Source organism: Cherax quadricarinatus, unplaced genomic scaffold (assembly GCF_038502225.1).
Source record: "Cherax quadricarinatus isolate ZL_2023a unplaced genomic scaffold, ASM3850222v1 Contig84, whole genome shotgun sequence".
NCBI lineage: Eukaryota > Metazoa > Arthropoda > Malacostraca > Decapoda > Parastacidae > Cherax > Cherax quadricarinatus.
In genome coordinates, this window is record NW_027195110.1 from 169,372 (window position 1) to 185,554 (window position 16,183).

Genomic DNA, 16,183 nt, shown 5'->3' on the forward strand with positions numbered 1-16,183 from the left:
CATTTTTAAGGTTGTTGAATCTGTGTTCGGGGATGATGATGAGTATAACCTTGGTTATCTTATTTTGCGCTTTTTGAATGCTTTCCAGCAGTGCTTTGGTCGAGCATTTACTTGCAGGGACTCAGGTAAATTTGACTGTTCCACATTGAATATGTGTGTACAGGTCTTCCAGATACAATTCTTTATCGTATGATGAAGCTGTATAGAAAATAATATTTACCCAGGAGATGTAGGGAGGAGGATCATCTACTTCTGCATCCATGTTTTTATCAGCTGGTAGTAGTGTTTTCGCTCTCTTGGCTTTAGGTTGGTGTGGTTGAGGTGAGGATGCTGATTGGTCAGCAGCAATGGTGGTGGAAATCATTGGCGTCATCTCATTGGTGGGAACTGAAGGAGTCTCTCATCAAGGTGGAGATAGTTCTGCTTGAGAGCAGCTTTCGGTTGTTGTGACACTGACGAGTTTGGCGGTGTACTTGAATATATCAGTTGAAGGTGAAGAATCTGTGAAGGTAAAACTTGGCATGTTAAGTCTTGGCATGTTAAAGGTTCCTGGTATTGCCATATTGTGCATCTGAGCATAATCATGCAGTAGGGGATTATTGTAGGTACGCCGTCAGGTATTTGAGGTATTATGTTGCTAATGGAGGACGGTGGCTTGTAATCTGGTGATGGTAGTGTATGCTGGAAACCTTGTAGATGAATTCTTTTGCTCCTCTTGATTTTTCTTGAAGATTTCTCTTCATACATAGCACTTGGCAGCAAGTGTGTGGTGGTCGCTCTTACAGTTCAGGCATTTTGGTGAATCATGTTAAACTTGACCTGCAAGCTGCCCCTGATGGCAGCTGCAAGTGCTAATTTGGATGAGTCGCTAACTGCCCCATTGCTGGGTCTGATTTTCACACGATTTGAGTAGCTCGCCGAGGGTCGAGGGGGAGGACCACATATGTTGACGGGCGCAGAGTAAAAGTTCCCTTCCCCCATGGGGATCATAGGTAGATGGCAATGGTGGGTGTCAGTGTCTATGTCCTGCCATGGGCGAAGTCAACTGAGCAAAGATGAGTGTGCTGAGCCTTCTCTGAAGATTCCACACATCAAATTGTTTGGGAGTTATTATGAGGACATCGTCCACACAACGTAACCAACTAACACTGCTGGGGATGATGCTGGCTAAGCATTTAGTTTCAGGCATTCCATATACTAGTTGCAGAAGACAGCACTGATAATGTAAGGGCCCCATTCCCATACCATAGGTTTGTTTGTAGAGCTTATTATTGACAAAAAGCAGTTGAATAAAGGCGGAGCTCAGTCAGGTCAATGAAATCCCTGTGAGGTAGAGGAAGAGAATATCTATGGCTTATGTGGTGGGTACTTTAGTGAAGAGGGAAGTTACGTCAGAACTACTTAGTTTCTTGTGTCAGATGGAAAAGTCTCTGATGCAGTTCAGGAGGTCGCTTGAATGTTATAGATGGGCAGGGCTGATAGTACCCAGAAAGCTTGAAAGATGTTTGGTGAGAACTCTGGCTGGTTTGTGTTGTGCACTACCTATACTTGATGTGATTGGTCTCAGAGAAATATTATTACGTATCTTAGGTAGTTCATACATGTGTGCAGGTTAAGGGTAAGCCATTAACATGACTCACGAAATCGTAATGACACGACTGCAAACAAACCATACCACGGGCGGGGATAGAACCCGCGATCAGAGAATCTCGAAACTCCAGACCGTCGCGTTAGCCACTGAACCAGCTAGCCACAATAAGATTCGTCCAACTAGGTATATTTCTACACCATAGGAAGCTTAGCATAGGCACCACTGTGACCACAAATGCAAGTTTTTACAGACAAATCTCCAGCTAGCGTGGCCGTGACGAACTCTAGCTCAAGTCCCCTCAAAGCCGTTAACATGACTCACGAAATCGTAATGACACGATTGCAAACAAACCATACCACGGGCTGGTTCAGTGGCTAACGTGGCGGTCTGGAGTATTGAGACTCTCTGACCGCGAGTTCTATCCCCTCCCGTGGTATGGTTTATTACAGAGTGATTAGGTTAGAATACACTTAATCCAGCAGTGATATTTACGCATCGGCAATTTCACCCACATTACGCCCTATTTTTGCCCCATTCCTTCTATTCTGTTGAATGAGTACAAGAAACCGTCCATTCACTTATTTCAACTACCCAATAAAGTGGTCACAAATTGGTAATCTGGCCAATTTCTCACAAATTTCAGAAGATGCCAATTTCAATATATGGTCCAGAATAAACAATGCAAACATTCCTGGCACTAAAATAGACATTTTCTTTGTTCATTAGTCACGTCTCCAGGCCTTCTTATATTACGCTTTCTTTTCATTTTGAATTTTTATTCACACAAAAAAAATAGAAGATTTACTGTTAAGTAGATTAATGCATTATTGTAATAATTGTATAAATAATGTCAACCCATTTGTGACTGCATATTAGACTGGCCATTTGGACACACATTCGACAGTGACGTCATTCGTTTACTCCTGACATCCGCAAAAATCAGACATTTCTGCTACTTTCAACTTAATTTCAAGGTATTTTTCCTCGTGAAACCAATCAAAATTATATCTATTTCTGTAGTATATCTTCCATTCTATCAAATGAGAATACAACCATAGCTCGATCACTAGCACACTCAGCTCACACACTGAGGTTCGGGGTTCAAATCTCCCTTGGTACGGCTGGAAAACATTGGGACGTGTTTCCATAAGACACCTGAAGTCCCTGTTCACCCATCAGTAAATTGGGTACCTGAGTGTTAGTGGACTGGCGTGGGTCGCATCCTGGGACAAAACTTGTTATGCTTGTTATGCTCAGCATAACAAGCGACTTTCTCTATAGTAGTATGTCTGTATACCTTGTACGTGTACTTGTAGTAAATAAAGATATTATTATTATTATTATTATTATTATTATTGTTGTTGTTATTACTTTTATAATTATGCGAAAATACACCACAAAGTCGGTGCTTTACACCATGGTCGCAATTTTTTTTTTCTCATTATGCACTTCGTGCTGCAGGATTTTTTTTATATAGTACACATTTACCACACAGACCTATTCTCTCATATGTAGGCCCAGATTTACCAGTTACAGCTTATCTGAGTGAGCTGAGCTCATGGCGACCAACAGTGGCTTCAAAGCCACCTTCACTATTATGGACAATATACAGAGTATGTGCTTTACACAACGAGAAGCATATCTTTTATTTGTTGGAACTATGGCTAGAGCTAAAAGTGAGCAGGTTATAACAATAAATGGAGAAAAAGAAATTGGAATGACTCTTGCAGGAAATAACGCCACCAAACACTAACGGCAGGTTGGTGTGGCAACCCCAGAAATTTGAAATTATGCTTGCCGAAATTAGTGCCAGATTACTCATGTAACCGAATTACTGATTGTCATATTAGCGATGGCCGACTTGCACTTAAGAAACACACAAAAAAGTTAAGTACCTATAATATAATAGTGTCCTGGACTACTAGATTCAAAGAAGTGTTCACAATGGAGACAAAAGGGACTCCAGAAAGACGGAGAGGTGGGGTACATCATCAAGTGTTGGACACAATAAATACATCTGAGGAAGAAGTGAAGAGGCTGCTAAACGAGCTAGATACCTCAAAGGCGATGGGGTAGGATAACATTTCTCCATGGCTCCCGAGAGAGGGAGCAGAGGCACTATGTGTACCACTAACAATAATCTTCAACACATGTATCCAAACAGGATGACTACCTGAACTGTGGAAGACAGCAAATGTAGTTCAAATTTAAAAAAAAAGGAAGACAGACACGAAGCATTAAACAACAGACCAGTGTCACGGATGTGTATAGTATGCAAAGTCATGGAAAAGATTATCAGGAGGAGGGTGGTGAAGCACCTTGGAAAGAATAAGCTTATCAATGACAGCCAGCACGGTTTCAGGGATGGAAAATCCTGTGTCACAAACCTACTGGAGTTCTATGACAGGGTGACAGCATTAAGACAAGAGAGGGGGGTGGGTAGAATGCATTATCTTGGACTGTAAGAAGGCATTTGACAGAGTCCCACACAAGAGATTAATGCAAAAACTGGAGGACCAGGCAGGGATAACAGTGAAGGCACTGCAATGGATCAGGGAATACCTGTCAGGAAGACAACAGTGAGTCAAGGTAAATGGTGAGGTGTCAGAGTGGGCGTCTGTGATGAGTGGGGTTCCACAGGGGTCCGTCCTAGGACCATTGCTGTTCCTGGTATTTGTGAATGACATGACAGAAGGAATAGACTCAGAGATGTCCCTGTTTGCAGATGATTTGAAGTTGATGAGAAAAATTAAATTGGGCGAGAACCAGGCAGAACTACAAAGGGATCTGGACAGGCTGCAGGCCTGGTCAAGCAATTGACTCCTCGAGGACAACCCCACCAAGTGCAGAGTCATGAAGATTGGAGAAGGGCAAAGAAGACCACAGATGGAGTACAGTCTAGGGGGGCTAGAGACTACAAACCTCACTCAAGGAAAATGATCTTGGGATGAGTATAACACCAGGCACTCTGAGACTCGCATCAACCAAAATAACTGCTGCAGCATACGGATGCCTAGCAAACCTAAGAACAGCATTCCGACATGTTAATAAGGAATCATTCAGAACCCTGTACACCATGTATGCTATAACTATATTGGAGTATGCAGCACCAGTTTGGAACCCACACCTAGCCAAGCATGTAAGGAAACTAGAGAAAGTGTAAAGGTTTGCAACAAGACTAGTCCAGGAGCTAAGGGACTAGTCTTAACCTCTTCTACAAGGAGAGGTTAAGAGAAATAGACCTGACGGCACTGGAGGACAGGAGAGATAGGGGGGATATGATAATGGCATATAAAATACTGAGAGGTATAGACAAGGTGGACAAAGAATGTTCCAGAGATGGGACACAGCAACAAGGGGTCACAGTTGGAAGTTGAAGACTCAGATGAATCACAGGGATGTTAGGAAGTATTTCTTCAGTCACAGAGTTGTCTGCAAGTGGAATAGTCTGGGAAGTGATGTAGTGGAGGCAGGATCCATAAATAGCTTTGTGAAGAGATATGAAAAAGCTCATGGTGCAGGAAGTGACCAATTAGAGACCAGTGAAGAGGATGGGCCAGGAGCTGTGACACGACCTCTGCAATCAAATTTAGATGAGTACTTGATAAACTATTTACTTGGATCACAACACAAACTCAATACTAACAAGACTTTCAATGTAATGTTTAGGAAGAAACCAAAATTTTTATTTGAACATAAACAATGTGTTAATTGACAGGTAGAATGAGAGTAAATTCTTGGCAATACACCTTTACAGTAAACTAAGGATGACACATATATCGTGAACATTTCTGAAAAAAAATTCTGAAACAGTGAGCAGTCTTTCGAAAATATGTTCCACAAACATCCATCATTACTTTGTACTGCACTCTCACATATCCTTAACTCACCTATGGTATCCGTGTATGGTGATTAACAACCATACTTCACCTACAGTATCTGTGCATGGTGAATAACAACCATACTTCACCTATGGTATCTGTGCATGGTGAATAACAACCATACTTCACCTATGGTATCTGTGCATGGTGATTAACAACCCTACTTCACCTATGGTATCTGTGCATGGTGATTACCAACCATATTTCACCTATGGTATCTGTGCATGGTGATCAACTACCATACAGTACTTGGCGCCCAGTGACTGATTTTAGGAAGCTAAATGCGAAAACAATTCCATATCACTTTCCACTCCCTGTACTTGATGATCTTTTATGCAGTATCAGAGATAATAAAGTTTTTTCAACCCTAGACTTGTTACAGGGGTTCTGGCAAGTTCCTCTCCACGAGGAAAGCCAAGAGCTAACAGCGTTTTCCACTACAACTGGCCATTATCACTTCCACCATATGCCATTTGGATTATGATCTTCTCTTATCACATTCTCAAGGCTAATGACAAACATCTTTAGAGGTCTCATAGACAGCGCACTTATGGTGTACCTAAATGACATAATCATCATGTCCGAGGACGTGGAAAAACATTTGGAAAGACTGGACATGATGCTGAGTAAGCTTGATGATCAAACTGTCGAAATGCCAATTTTTCAGATCTGGGTCACGTAGTCACTCCTAGAGGGATTACGACTGACCCAAGTCATGGCTGTGTCTAATTTTCCATCTCCAAAAACTGCTGATGCCGTAAGATCCTTTGTGGGCTTAGCAGGTTTTTATAGATCCTTCATTGCTAATTTTTCTTCCTTAGCAGCTCCTCTAATTGAGTTGCTTAAGAAGGATGCTCCTTTTGTTTGGACCTTCCGTCAAGAAAGAGCATTCCAGACCCTCAAAGAAAAGTTAACATCTCCTCCAACTTTGAAATTTCCAGATTTTGTTAAACCTTTCTATCTGACAACTGATGCTAGTTCAATTGGCATAGGTGCCATACTAGCCCAGAAAACCAATAGCAAGTACAACACAGTTGCATTTGCTAGCCAAGTCTTTACAAAGGCTGAACATAATTGTACAGTAACCGAGCAAGAAGCTTTAGCAATAGTGTGGTCTTTGAAGCACTTCAGAGACATCACATACCAGTACCCTGTCTACGTCTTGACAGATCATGCTGCACTGATTCCTTTGTTCCAGAATAAACAACCCACTGGAAGGTCAGCCAGTTGGTCCTTGACCATTCAAGAGTTAAAACCAACCTTTGAACACTTGCCTGGCAGATCAAATGTAGTCGCTGATGCTCTATTGCGACATGTTAGTGTAGTAACTGCAGACCCTCCATTTAGTGCTGAAGAGGTAAAGAATGCACAAGGAACAGATCCCTTGTGGTCTAGTGTGATAAGATTCCTGCTCCAAGAAGATCTTATTCTGACTGTGAAGCCACCAGCACCCATTAGTGACTTTGTAATGAGCCAAGAATTACTGTATCAAACAGCCGAGTTGGGTACCCCAAGCAGAAGGGTATACCAATTAGCAATTCCACAGTCACTAGTGAATGTAGCTCTACAGCTAGTTTATGATGCACCAGGCATTGTGCACCTGGTATGGATCGTTCTGTTAAACAAGCCAGAATGAAATACTCTTGGCCATGTATGGCAACTTATATTTCCGAGTATGTTAAGAAATGTGGTGTCTGCATGCAACATAAATGGTCCAATGGTCACTGGTCCAAATCCTATCCAGGTGTATCTCACCATGAGTGAACCATGAGAAAGAGTTACCATAGATCTGTTAACTAATTTCCAATGTTCCCTCCAAGGCAACAAGCATCTGTGTGTTATGGTAGATCATTTCACCAGATATTGTGAGTTAGTTACTAATGCAGATAAGACTATCGAGACTGTAGCTAAAGCTTTCAAAGAGCATATAATCTGTAGACATACCACCCTAAATCCCTAGTAACTGATAATGGAAGTGAATTCTGTAACAAGATTCTTGAAAATTTGTGTACCTTGTACAAGATCTCTAAGTCAACCATTGTTCCCCATCATCCTGCAAATAATGATTTGGTGGAACAAACCAATAAGAAAGTTCTTGATGTCTTAAGAACTACTATCAACCCAAATAGTGAAACTTGGGAAGAAGTCATACCTGATGTTCAGTGTGCTATAAATTCTGCTTACAATGCTTCAATAGGTGACATTCCACATTATGTATTGTATGGTGTAGACAAGCGGTTACCTAATGAGTTGTTATATTCCGCACCAAAACCCAATTACAACCCTGATGATTTCATAGCCACTTGTACCAGTCTAGCTCAAAGTGTTTTCAGAAGAGTCCAATAAATGCTTCATAAGTCAACAGCAGAATTTACAAGAGTAACTAATAGCTGTACTAAGCAGACTAAGGTTAAAGTGAGTTCGAGAGTAATTAACTTCAACAAAACATCCGCAATGCCTAAGCTTGATCAAAAGTTTGTTGGTCCTCATCGAGTAGTTGAACATATCAATGGCAATAAGCATAAAGTCAGAGAAATTAGTACGGGGCAGTATAAAGAATCGTATTTAGATCACATGAAGTTAGTATGCGATGATATTTCTACCCAGACTAATGTGACAGAAGCTGACAGTCCTCCTGAGTCTGTACCCTCTACCATCCAGTCAGATGATCAACCTGAATGTCATTATTCCTTGTGTACACAAGTAATGAAAAACCCCCAAGTATCTTTTGTAGATACTAATTCAGATCTCCCTCAATCAAGGCATGCATTTGACATTGCAAAAGGCTTCAATCCTCCCAGAGATGATAACCGTTCTGCATATGTAAATCTTACCCTCGCAGAGTTGGGTTTAAATGTACATAGCCTGTATAATTAAATGTTCAAGTTGAATGAAGTTGTCAATCATGCATTTTGTTATTAGGTGATCAGTTTTCAAATTTTTTTGTATGTTCACGTTCCCTCCGAATTCTGAGATTTAGCAGTAATGATCTGTGTGCACCAGGTCTGCCTTTGCTGTTAATTACTTTCACCTTTGTAAATACATATTCTTCCTCAGAATCCATAGAGTGCTTGAATACAGATCGATTGATCAATTCTATCTTTTATTATACTACGATTGGTTCCTTTAATTTGTAGTGCATTATGTAAATCACCATCCATTAATATAATATCCAATGTTATCCATTCAACTGAGTATATCCCATACCCATTTCTATGATTGGTTCTAAGTTATGTATGTCTTTGCTATTGTATAGAATCAGCCCAGAGCCACCTGCCTGCCAGCCTGTAAAGTATGGTATGTCGAGATGCCATACATAACATGACCGAGCTGTCAGCATGGTTGATGATCCCCTGTATACGTTGTATAGCATATCTGAGTATCACAGCTAGTACCATCCATATGTATTATATAGACGATCCCTTGCTAGACTTAGCAGCTTACGTGTGACATCGCACAGTGCTCCTTGTGGGCGGGAGTCACCCTACAGGTGACCTACAGGTGACAAGGTGAATCATGGAACTGATGAGGGGGAAAACAGTGACTGGTGCTCTGAGGAGTCTATGGAGAGAAAGAATGTTATCTATGGAAGCACAGAGGGGTATGTATGAGAGAACAGTTATTCCAACTCTCTTATATATGTATGAGACATGGGTGTTGAATGTTGTAACAAGAAGGCTGGAGGCAGTGGAGATGTCATGTCTGATGGCAATGTGTGGTGTGAATATAATGCAGAGAATCTGTAGTTTGGAAATTAGGAGGTTTGGGGTTACTAAAAGTATTATCCAGAGGGCTGAGGAGGGGTTGCTGAGATGGTTCGGACATTTAAAGAGTATGGAATGACTTGGAGAGTGTATAAATCTGTAGTGGAAGGAAGGCGGGGCAGGGATCGCCCTAAGAAGGTTTGGAAAAACGGGGCTAAAGGAGGTTTTGTGTGCACAGGGCTTGAACTTCTAGCGTGTATTAGCGTGTTAGCTAGGAGCAAGTGGAGTCAAATGGTTTATATGACTTTACATGCTGTTGAAGTGTGAGCTAAGTAACATTTATGAAGGGATTAAAGGAAACTGGTTATCCAGACTTGAGTTCTGGAGGTGGGAAGTACAGTGCTGGCACTCTGAAGGAGAGGTGTTAATGTTGCAGTTTTTTAACTGTAGTGTAAGTGTACCTATGGCAAGACAGTAATGAAGTGTATGATGATGAAAGTGTGTCTTCATTTTTCAGGTCGCACTCCCTCAGTGGGAAACGGTCGATGTGTTTATAACAAAATAAATAAAATCCAATCAGTATTTAAAACACAAGCAAATGGAATGTATAACTATTGTAACTTCGTAAAAGTAAACATTTAAAAAAGAAAAGCTTAAAAATATTACAGGTGAAGTGTTAAAATATCTATAGTATTTATGAAAGACAATTGCTACTTTCAGTTCAGTGAGAGTAGTGACCTCCAGCAGTGTACCTTCACTGAGGTGCAGACAGTGTTGACATCTGGGAAGAGTTCCTGACACTTCTGGATCCAATCTTCAACCTCCAAGTTGCACTGATCAGCTTCATCAAAGGCTGTGTCGACCTCCTGTGCAGTGTTGACTGTGTCGAGGCACTCCAGCATGGTCTGCAGCTGCTTCTTTCCTGCCTCTCCTTCTGTTGTCATATTTACCACACTGGTATTCTCCTGTTCCAGGAACTTTATTGCTGTCTTGTTCTGCTCCACCAGATCATAGAGTCTGTCCTGCAGTTGGTGGTGCTGGGTCTTCCAGTCCCTCACCTGCCCCTGGTACATGCCCAGCTGAGACAATACTTCCTCACACTCACTTATAAGGTTATTGATATTGCTCTTGTGTTCCTCTACCATAGACCGTAACTTCTTACTGATGCCTCTTGTGTGATCTTCACCAGGTTTTGCTGACATTGTTTCCACTGATGTGACCTGCATACTTATGAATTTCTTAATGAAAGCCTCCATACCATAATTGATTGGGAACTGAGTAGCAGCTGTGGCACTGTGCTCAGCACGGCAGCTGGGGCAGGTTAGTCGAACATTCTTTATTGTATCTTCAATACATTGTGTGCAGAATGTGTGGCCACACGGCAGAGTGCGTGGCCGTCGTAGCTCTTCATCATAATTGCTATAACACACATTACACTCCTCTGGCGTGTCATTATCCTGTAGAAATTAATATTGTTTGAATTTGCACTAAAACAGGATTGAATTATATTACTGATATTTTATAGTGAAACTGAGTTGAATTAAATTAAATTATTCATCAGTTAAGAATTCATATTGAATTTATAGACAATCATTCAAACACTGGAGGTATATTCCCAATCTTCATCAACAATCCAGGTCATGCATACTTTAGAGGTATACAGGATCATTAACACTAGGTGTCATGATTGTTTGTACAAATACAGTAAGTCCTGCTTATACTGAGGGTTTGGTTCCTGACTCCTGCAGAAAGTGGAACATAGCCTTTTTTCACTTTAAAATGTATATAAAAGCCTAATAACATGTTTATGGTATCATATATTGAGCAAGAGCTAGGTCTATAAAATGCATATACAGTACTCACATTACATATCTTAAAATATTTTAGTCCTTAGCTTATAGTGAGTGGTAAATATATTAATTGTAGGAAGTCTGAATATATGATGAATGGGCATAACTGACAACTGCTGTATTACCGAAATATTGTAAACATCAGCGCTGTAAAGCAGAACCAGCATGTAATATGTATATTAAGTACATGCAATAGAGCTAGGTCTAAATCCATGAAAGTAAAATGAATACTAATAAATTATACAGGTCTCTTTCAACATTCGCATTTTCAACTTTCGCGGGCTTCACACATTCGCGAATTTCCAACTGCCAAATCATATTTAAGTATACTGTCACGAGTCCTTACTACCCTCCCTCTGACCCCCCACAACTGGCAGCCAGCCCTCCCACCACTGTGTGGTGAGTGTTTTGTGTGAGTGTTAAGTAAGTAAGTAAGTAAGTTTATTCAGGTATACACAAATACAGTTACATAGAATTATCATACATAGCAGCATATGTGTAGAGAACCTGGGATAACCCAAAAAAGTCAGACAGAGTGACTTATTTCCATTGGGTTCATTATTTGCTATTAAACTACAGTATAAATAATGTAAACCCATCCATGACTGCATATTAGAATGGCTATTTGGACAGGTATTGGAAGGTGACATCATGTGTTTATTCTTGAACACAGCAAAGAATCAAACATTTCTGCTACTGCTAATAATAATAACAATAATATTATAATAATAATAATAATAATAATAATAATAAATACGATAGAATTGAAGAAGGAAATTGTACAAAAATACGAGGGCTGAAGCAGTGGTGGAGGAAGTGGTTGACACATCGTCAGTGTGGCTTTGTTTATGCTGGAGTGAACATTAGTCTCCGTGCTCTTCCAAACATTTCACAATAATTCATTGTATTTGGTGCTTGTAGATTGAGTGTGTCTGGAGTGGTTGAGGCAGTGGTTGAGGCAGTGGTAGAGGCAGAGGCAGTGGTAGAGGCAGTGGGTGAGGCAGTGGTAGAGGCAGTGGTAGAGGCAGTGGTAGAGGCAGTGATAGAGGCAGTGATAGAGGCAGTGATAGAGGCAGTGGGTGAGGCAGTGGGTGAGGCAGTGGGTGAGGCAGTGGTAAAGGCAGTGGGTGAGGCAGTGGTAGAGGCAGTGATAGATGCAGTGGGTGAGGCAGTGGGTGAGGCAGTGAGTGAGGCAGTGGTAGAGGCAGTGATAGAGGCAGTGGGTGAGGCAGCAGTTGAGGCAGTGGTAGAGGCAGTGGTAGAGGCAGTGGTAGAGGCAGTGATTGAGGCAGTGGTAGAGGCAGACACAGTGGTAGAGGCAATGGGTGAGGCAGTGGGTGAGGCAGTGGGTGAGGCAGTGGGTGAGGCAGTGGGTGAGGCAGTGGGTGAGGCAGTGGGTGAGGCAGTGGGTGAGGCAGTGGTAGAGACAGTGGTAATGGCAGTGGGTGAGGCAGCAGTTGAGGCAGTGGTAGAGGTAGTGGTAGAGGCAGTGGTAGAGGCAGTGGTAGAGGCAGTGGTAAAGGCAGTGGGTGAGGCAGTGGGTGAGGCAGTGGGTGAGGCAGTGGGTGAGGCAGTGATAGAGGCAGTGGGTGAGGCAGCAGTTGAGGCAGTGGTACAGGCAGTGGTAAAGGCAGTGGGTGAGGCAGTGGTAGAGGCAGTGATAGAGGCAGTGGTAGAGGCAGTGGGTGAGGCAGTGGTAGAGGCAGTGGTAGAGGCAGTGGTAGAGGCAGTGATAGAGGCAGTGGGTGAGGCAGTGGTAGAGGCAGTGGTAGAGGCAGTGGTAGAGGCAGTGATAGAGGCAGTGGTAGAGGCAGTGGTAGAGGCAGTGGTAGAGGCAGTGGTAGAGGCAGTGGGTGAGGCAGTGGTAGAGGCAGTGGTAGAGGCAGTGGTAGAGGCAGTGGTAGAGGCAGTGGTAGAGGCAGTGGGTGAGGCAGTGGTAGAGGCAGTGGTAGAGGCAGTGGTAGAGGCAGTGGTAGAGGCAGTGGTAGAGGCAGTGGTAGAGGCAGTGGTAGAGGCAGTGATAGAGGCAGTGGTAGAGGCAGTGATAGAGGCAGTGGTAGAGGCAGTGATAGAGGCAGTGATAGAGGCAGTGATAGAGGCAGTGGTAGAGGCAGTAGTAGAGGCAGTGGTAGAGGCAGTAGTAGAGGCAGTGGTAGAGGCAGTGATAGAGGCAGTGGTAGAGGCAGTGGTAGAGGCAGTGATAGAGGCAGTGGTAGAGGCAGTGATAGAGGCAGTGGTAGAGGCAGTGGTAGAGGCAGTGGTAGAGGCAGTGGTAGAGGCAGTGGTAGAGGCAGTGATAGAGGCAGTGGTAGAGGCAGTGATAGAGGCAGTGGTAGAGGCAGTGGTAGAGGCAGTGAAAGAGGCAGTGGTAGAGGCAGTGGTAGAGGCAGTGATAGAGGCAGTGGTAGAGGCAGTAGTAGAGGCAGTGGTAGAGGCAGTGATAGAGGCAGTGATAGAGGCAGTGATAGAGGCAGTGATAGAGGCAGTGGTAGAGGCAGTGGTAGAGGCAGTGGTAGAGGCAGTGGTAGAGGCAGTGGTAGAGGCAGTGGTAGAGGCAGTGATAGAGGCAGTGGTAGAGGCAGTGATAGAGGCAGTGGTAGAGGCAGTGGTAGAGGCAGTGATAGAGGCAGTGGTAGAGGCAGTGATAGAGGCAGTGGTTGAGGCAGTGGTAGAGGCAGTGGTAGAGGCAGTGGTAGAGGCAGTGATAGAGGCAGTGGTTGAGGCAGTGGTAGAGGCAGTGGTAGAGGCAGTGGTAGAGGCAGTGATAGAGGCAGTGGTTGAGGCAGTGGTAGAGGCAGTGGTAGAGGCAGTGGTAGAGGCAGTGATAGAGGCAGTGGTTGAGGCAGTGATAGAGGCAGTGGTAGAGGCAGTGGTAGAGGCAGTGGTAGAGGCAGTGGTAGAGGCAGTGATAGAGGCAGTGGTAGAGGCAGTGGTAGAGGCAGTGGTTGAGGCAGTGATAGAGGCAGTGGTAGAGGCAGTGGTAGAGGCAGTGGTTGAGGCAGTGATAGAGGCAGTGGTAGAGGCAGTGGTAGAGGCAGTGGTTGAGGCAGTGATAGAGGCAGTGGTAGAGGCAGTGGTAGAGGCAGTGGTAGAGGCAGTGGTAGAGGCAGTGATAGAGGCAGTGGTTGAGGCAGTGGTAGACGCAGTGGTAGAGGCAGTGGTTGAGGCAGTGGTAGAGGCAGTGGTAGAGGCAGTGGTAGAGGCAGTGATAGAGGCAGTGGTAGAGGCAGTGGTAGAGGCAGTGGTAGAGGCAGTGGTAGAGGCAGTGATAGAGGCAGTGGTTGAGGCAGTGGTAGACGCAGTGGTAGAGGCAGTGGTTGAGGCAGTGGTAGAGGCAGTGATATTTACTAACATATATGTTATAAATAATAATAATAGTACATTATGAATAACATTTATTTTATTATTATTATTATTATAAATGTTATTAATATTAACATGTACTATTATTATTTATAACATATATGTTAGTAAATACCACTGCCTCACCCACTGCCTTACCCACTGCCTCACCCACTGCCTTACCCACTGCCTCACCCACTGCCTTACCCACTGCCTCACCCACTGCCTTACCCACTGCCTCACCCACTGCCTCACCCACTGCCTCTACCACTGCCTCTATCACTGCCTCACCCACTGCCTCTATCACTGCCTCTACCACTGCCTCTACCACTGCCTCTATCACTGCCTCTACCACTGCCTCTATCACTGCCTCTACCACTGCCTCACCCACTGCCTCAACCACTGCCTCACCCACTGCCTCTACCACTGCCTCTATCACTGCCTCTATCACTGCCTCTACCACTGCCTCTACCACTGCCTCAACCACTGCCTCACCCACTGCCTCTACCACTGCCTCTATCACTGCCTCACCCACTGCCTCTATCACTGCCTCTACCACTGCCTCTACCACTGCCTCTATCACTGCCTCTACCACTGCCTCTATCACTGCCTCTACCACTGCCTCACCCACTGCCTCACCCACTGCCTCTATCACTGCCTCTATCACTGCCTCTATCACTGCCTCTATCACTGCCTCTACCACTGTCTCTATCACTGCCTTTATTGCTGCCTTTATCGCTGCCTCTACCACTGCCTCTACCACTGCCTCTACCACTGCCTCTGCCTCTACCACTGCCTCACCCACTGCCTCTACCACTGCCTCTGCCTCTACCACTGCCTCACCCACTGCCTCTACCACTGCCTCACCCACTGCCTCTACCACTGCCTCTGCCTCTACCACTGCCTCACCCACTGCCTCTACCACTGCCTCACCCACTGCCTCTACCACTGCCTCTGCCTCTACCACTGCCTCACCCACTGCCTCTACCACTGCCTCACCCACTGCCTCTACCACTACCTCTGCCTCTACCACTGCCTCAACCACTGCCTCAACCACTCCAGACACACTCAATCTACAAGCACCAAATACAATGAATTATTGTGAAATGTTTGGAAGAGCACGGAGACTAATGTTCACTCCAGCATAAACAAAGCCACACTGACGATGCGTCAACCACTTCCTCCACCACTGCTTCAGCCCTCGTATTTTTGTACAATTTCCTTCTTCAATTCTATCGTATTTATTATTATTATTAATATTATTTTTATATTATTATATTATTATTATTAGCAGTAGCAGAAATGTTTGATTCTTTGCTGTGTTCAAGAGTAAACCCATGATGTCACCTTCCAATACCTGTCCAAATAGCCATTCCAATATGCAGTCATGGATGGGTTTACATTATTTATACTGTAGTTTAATAGCAAATAATGAACAAACAAAACACTCACCACACAGTGGTGGGAGGGCTGGCTGCCAGTTGTGGGGGGTCAGAGGGAGGGTAGTAGGGACTCGCAGTGGTGGAGGCAGTGGTATTTAATAACATACATGTTGTTAAGGCATAACGCATGTATTTAGTACAATTTATAACGTTTTCATGTATTTTATGATTGTTCATGGTTCAACAAGTTAAGGAAGCAGTATTGTATTATATTTCCCTACAATATGTTGGGGCACCAAACATTCACTGTTTTTCAACATTCGCGAGGCTCTTGATCCCCTAACCCTCGTGAATGTTGAGGGAGACCTGTACACATTACTCACCTTAAAACATTTTCATCCCAAGCTTATAGTGAGAGGTAAATATAAATTTG

At 43.7% G+C, this 16,183-nt stretch overlaps 1 protein-coding gene across 1 annotated transcript in view; it reads right to left on the reverse strand.

The window, feature by feature from the left end:
- Positions 1-16,183, reverse strand: part of LOC128700925 (uncharacterized) — a 254,943-nt gene that overhangs the window by 113,436 nt on the left and 125,324 nt on the right. Inside the window, exon 3 of the mRNA XM_053794400.2 lies at positions 9,929-10,633. Within this exon, the coding sequence (XP_053650375.2) occupies positions 9,929-10,633 (705 nt within the window). The remainder of the gene's footprint in view (positions 1-9,928; positions 10,634-16,183) is intronic.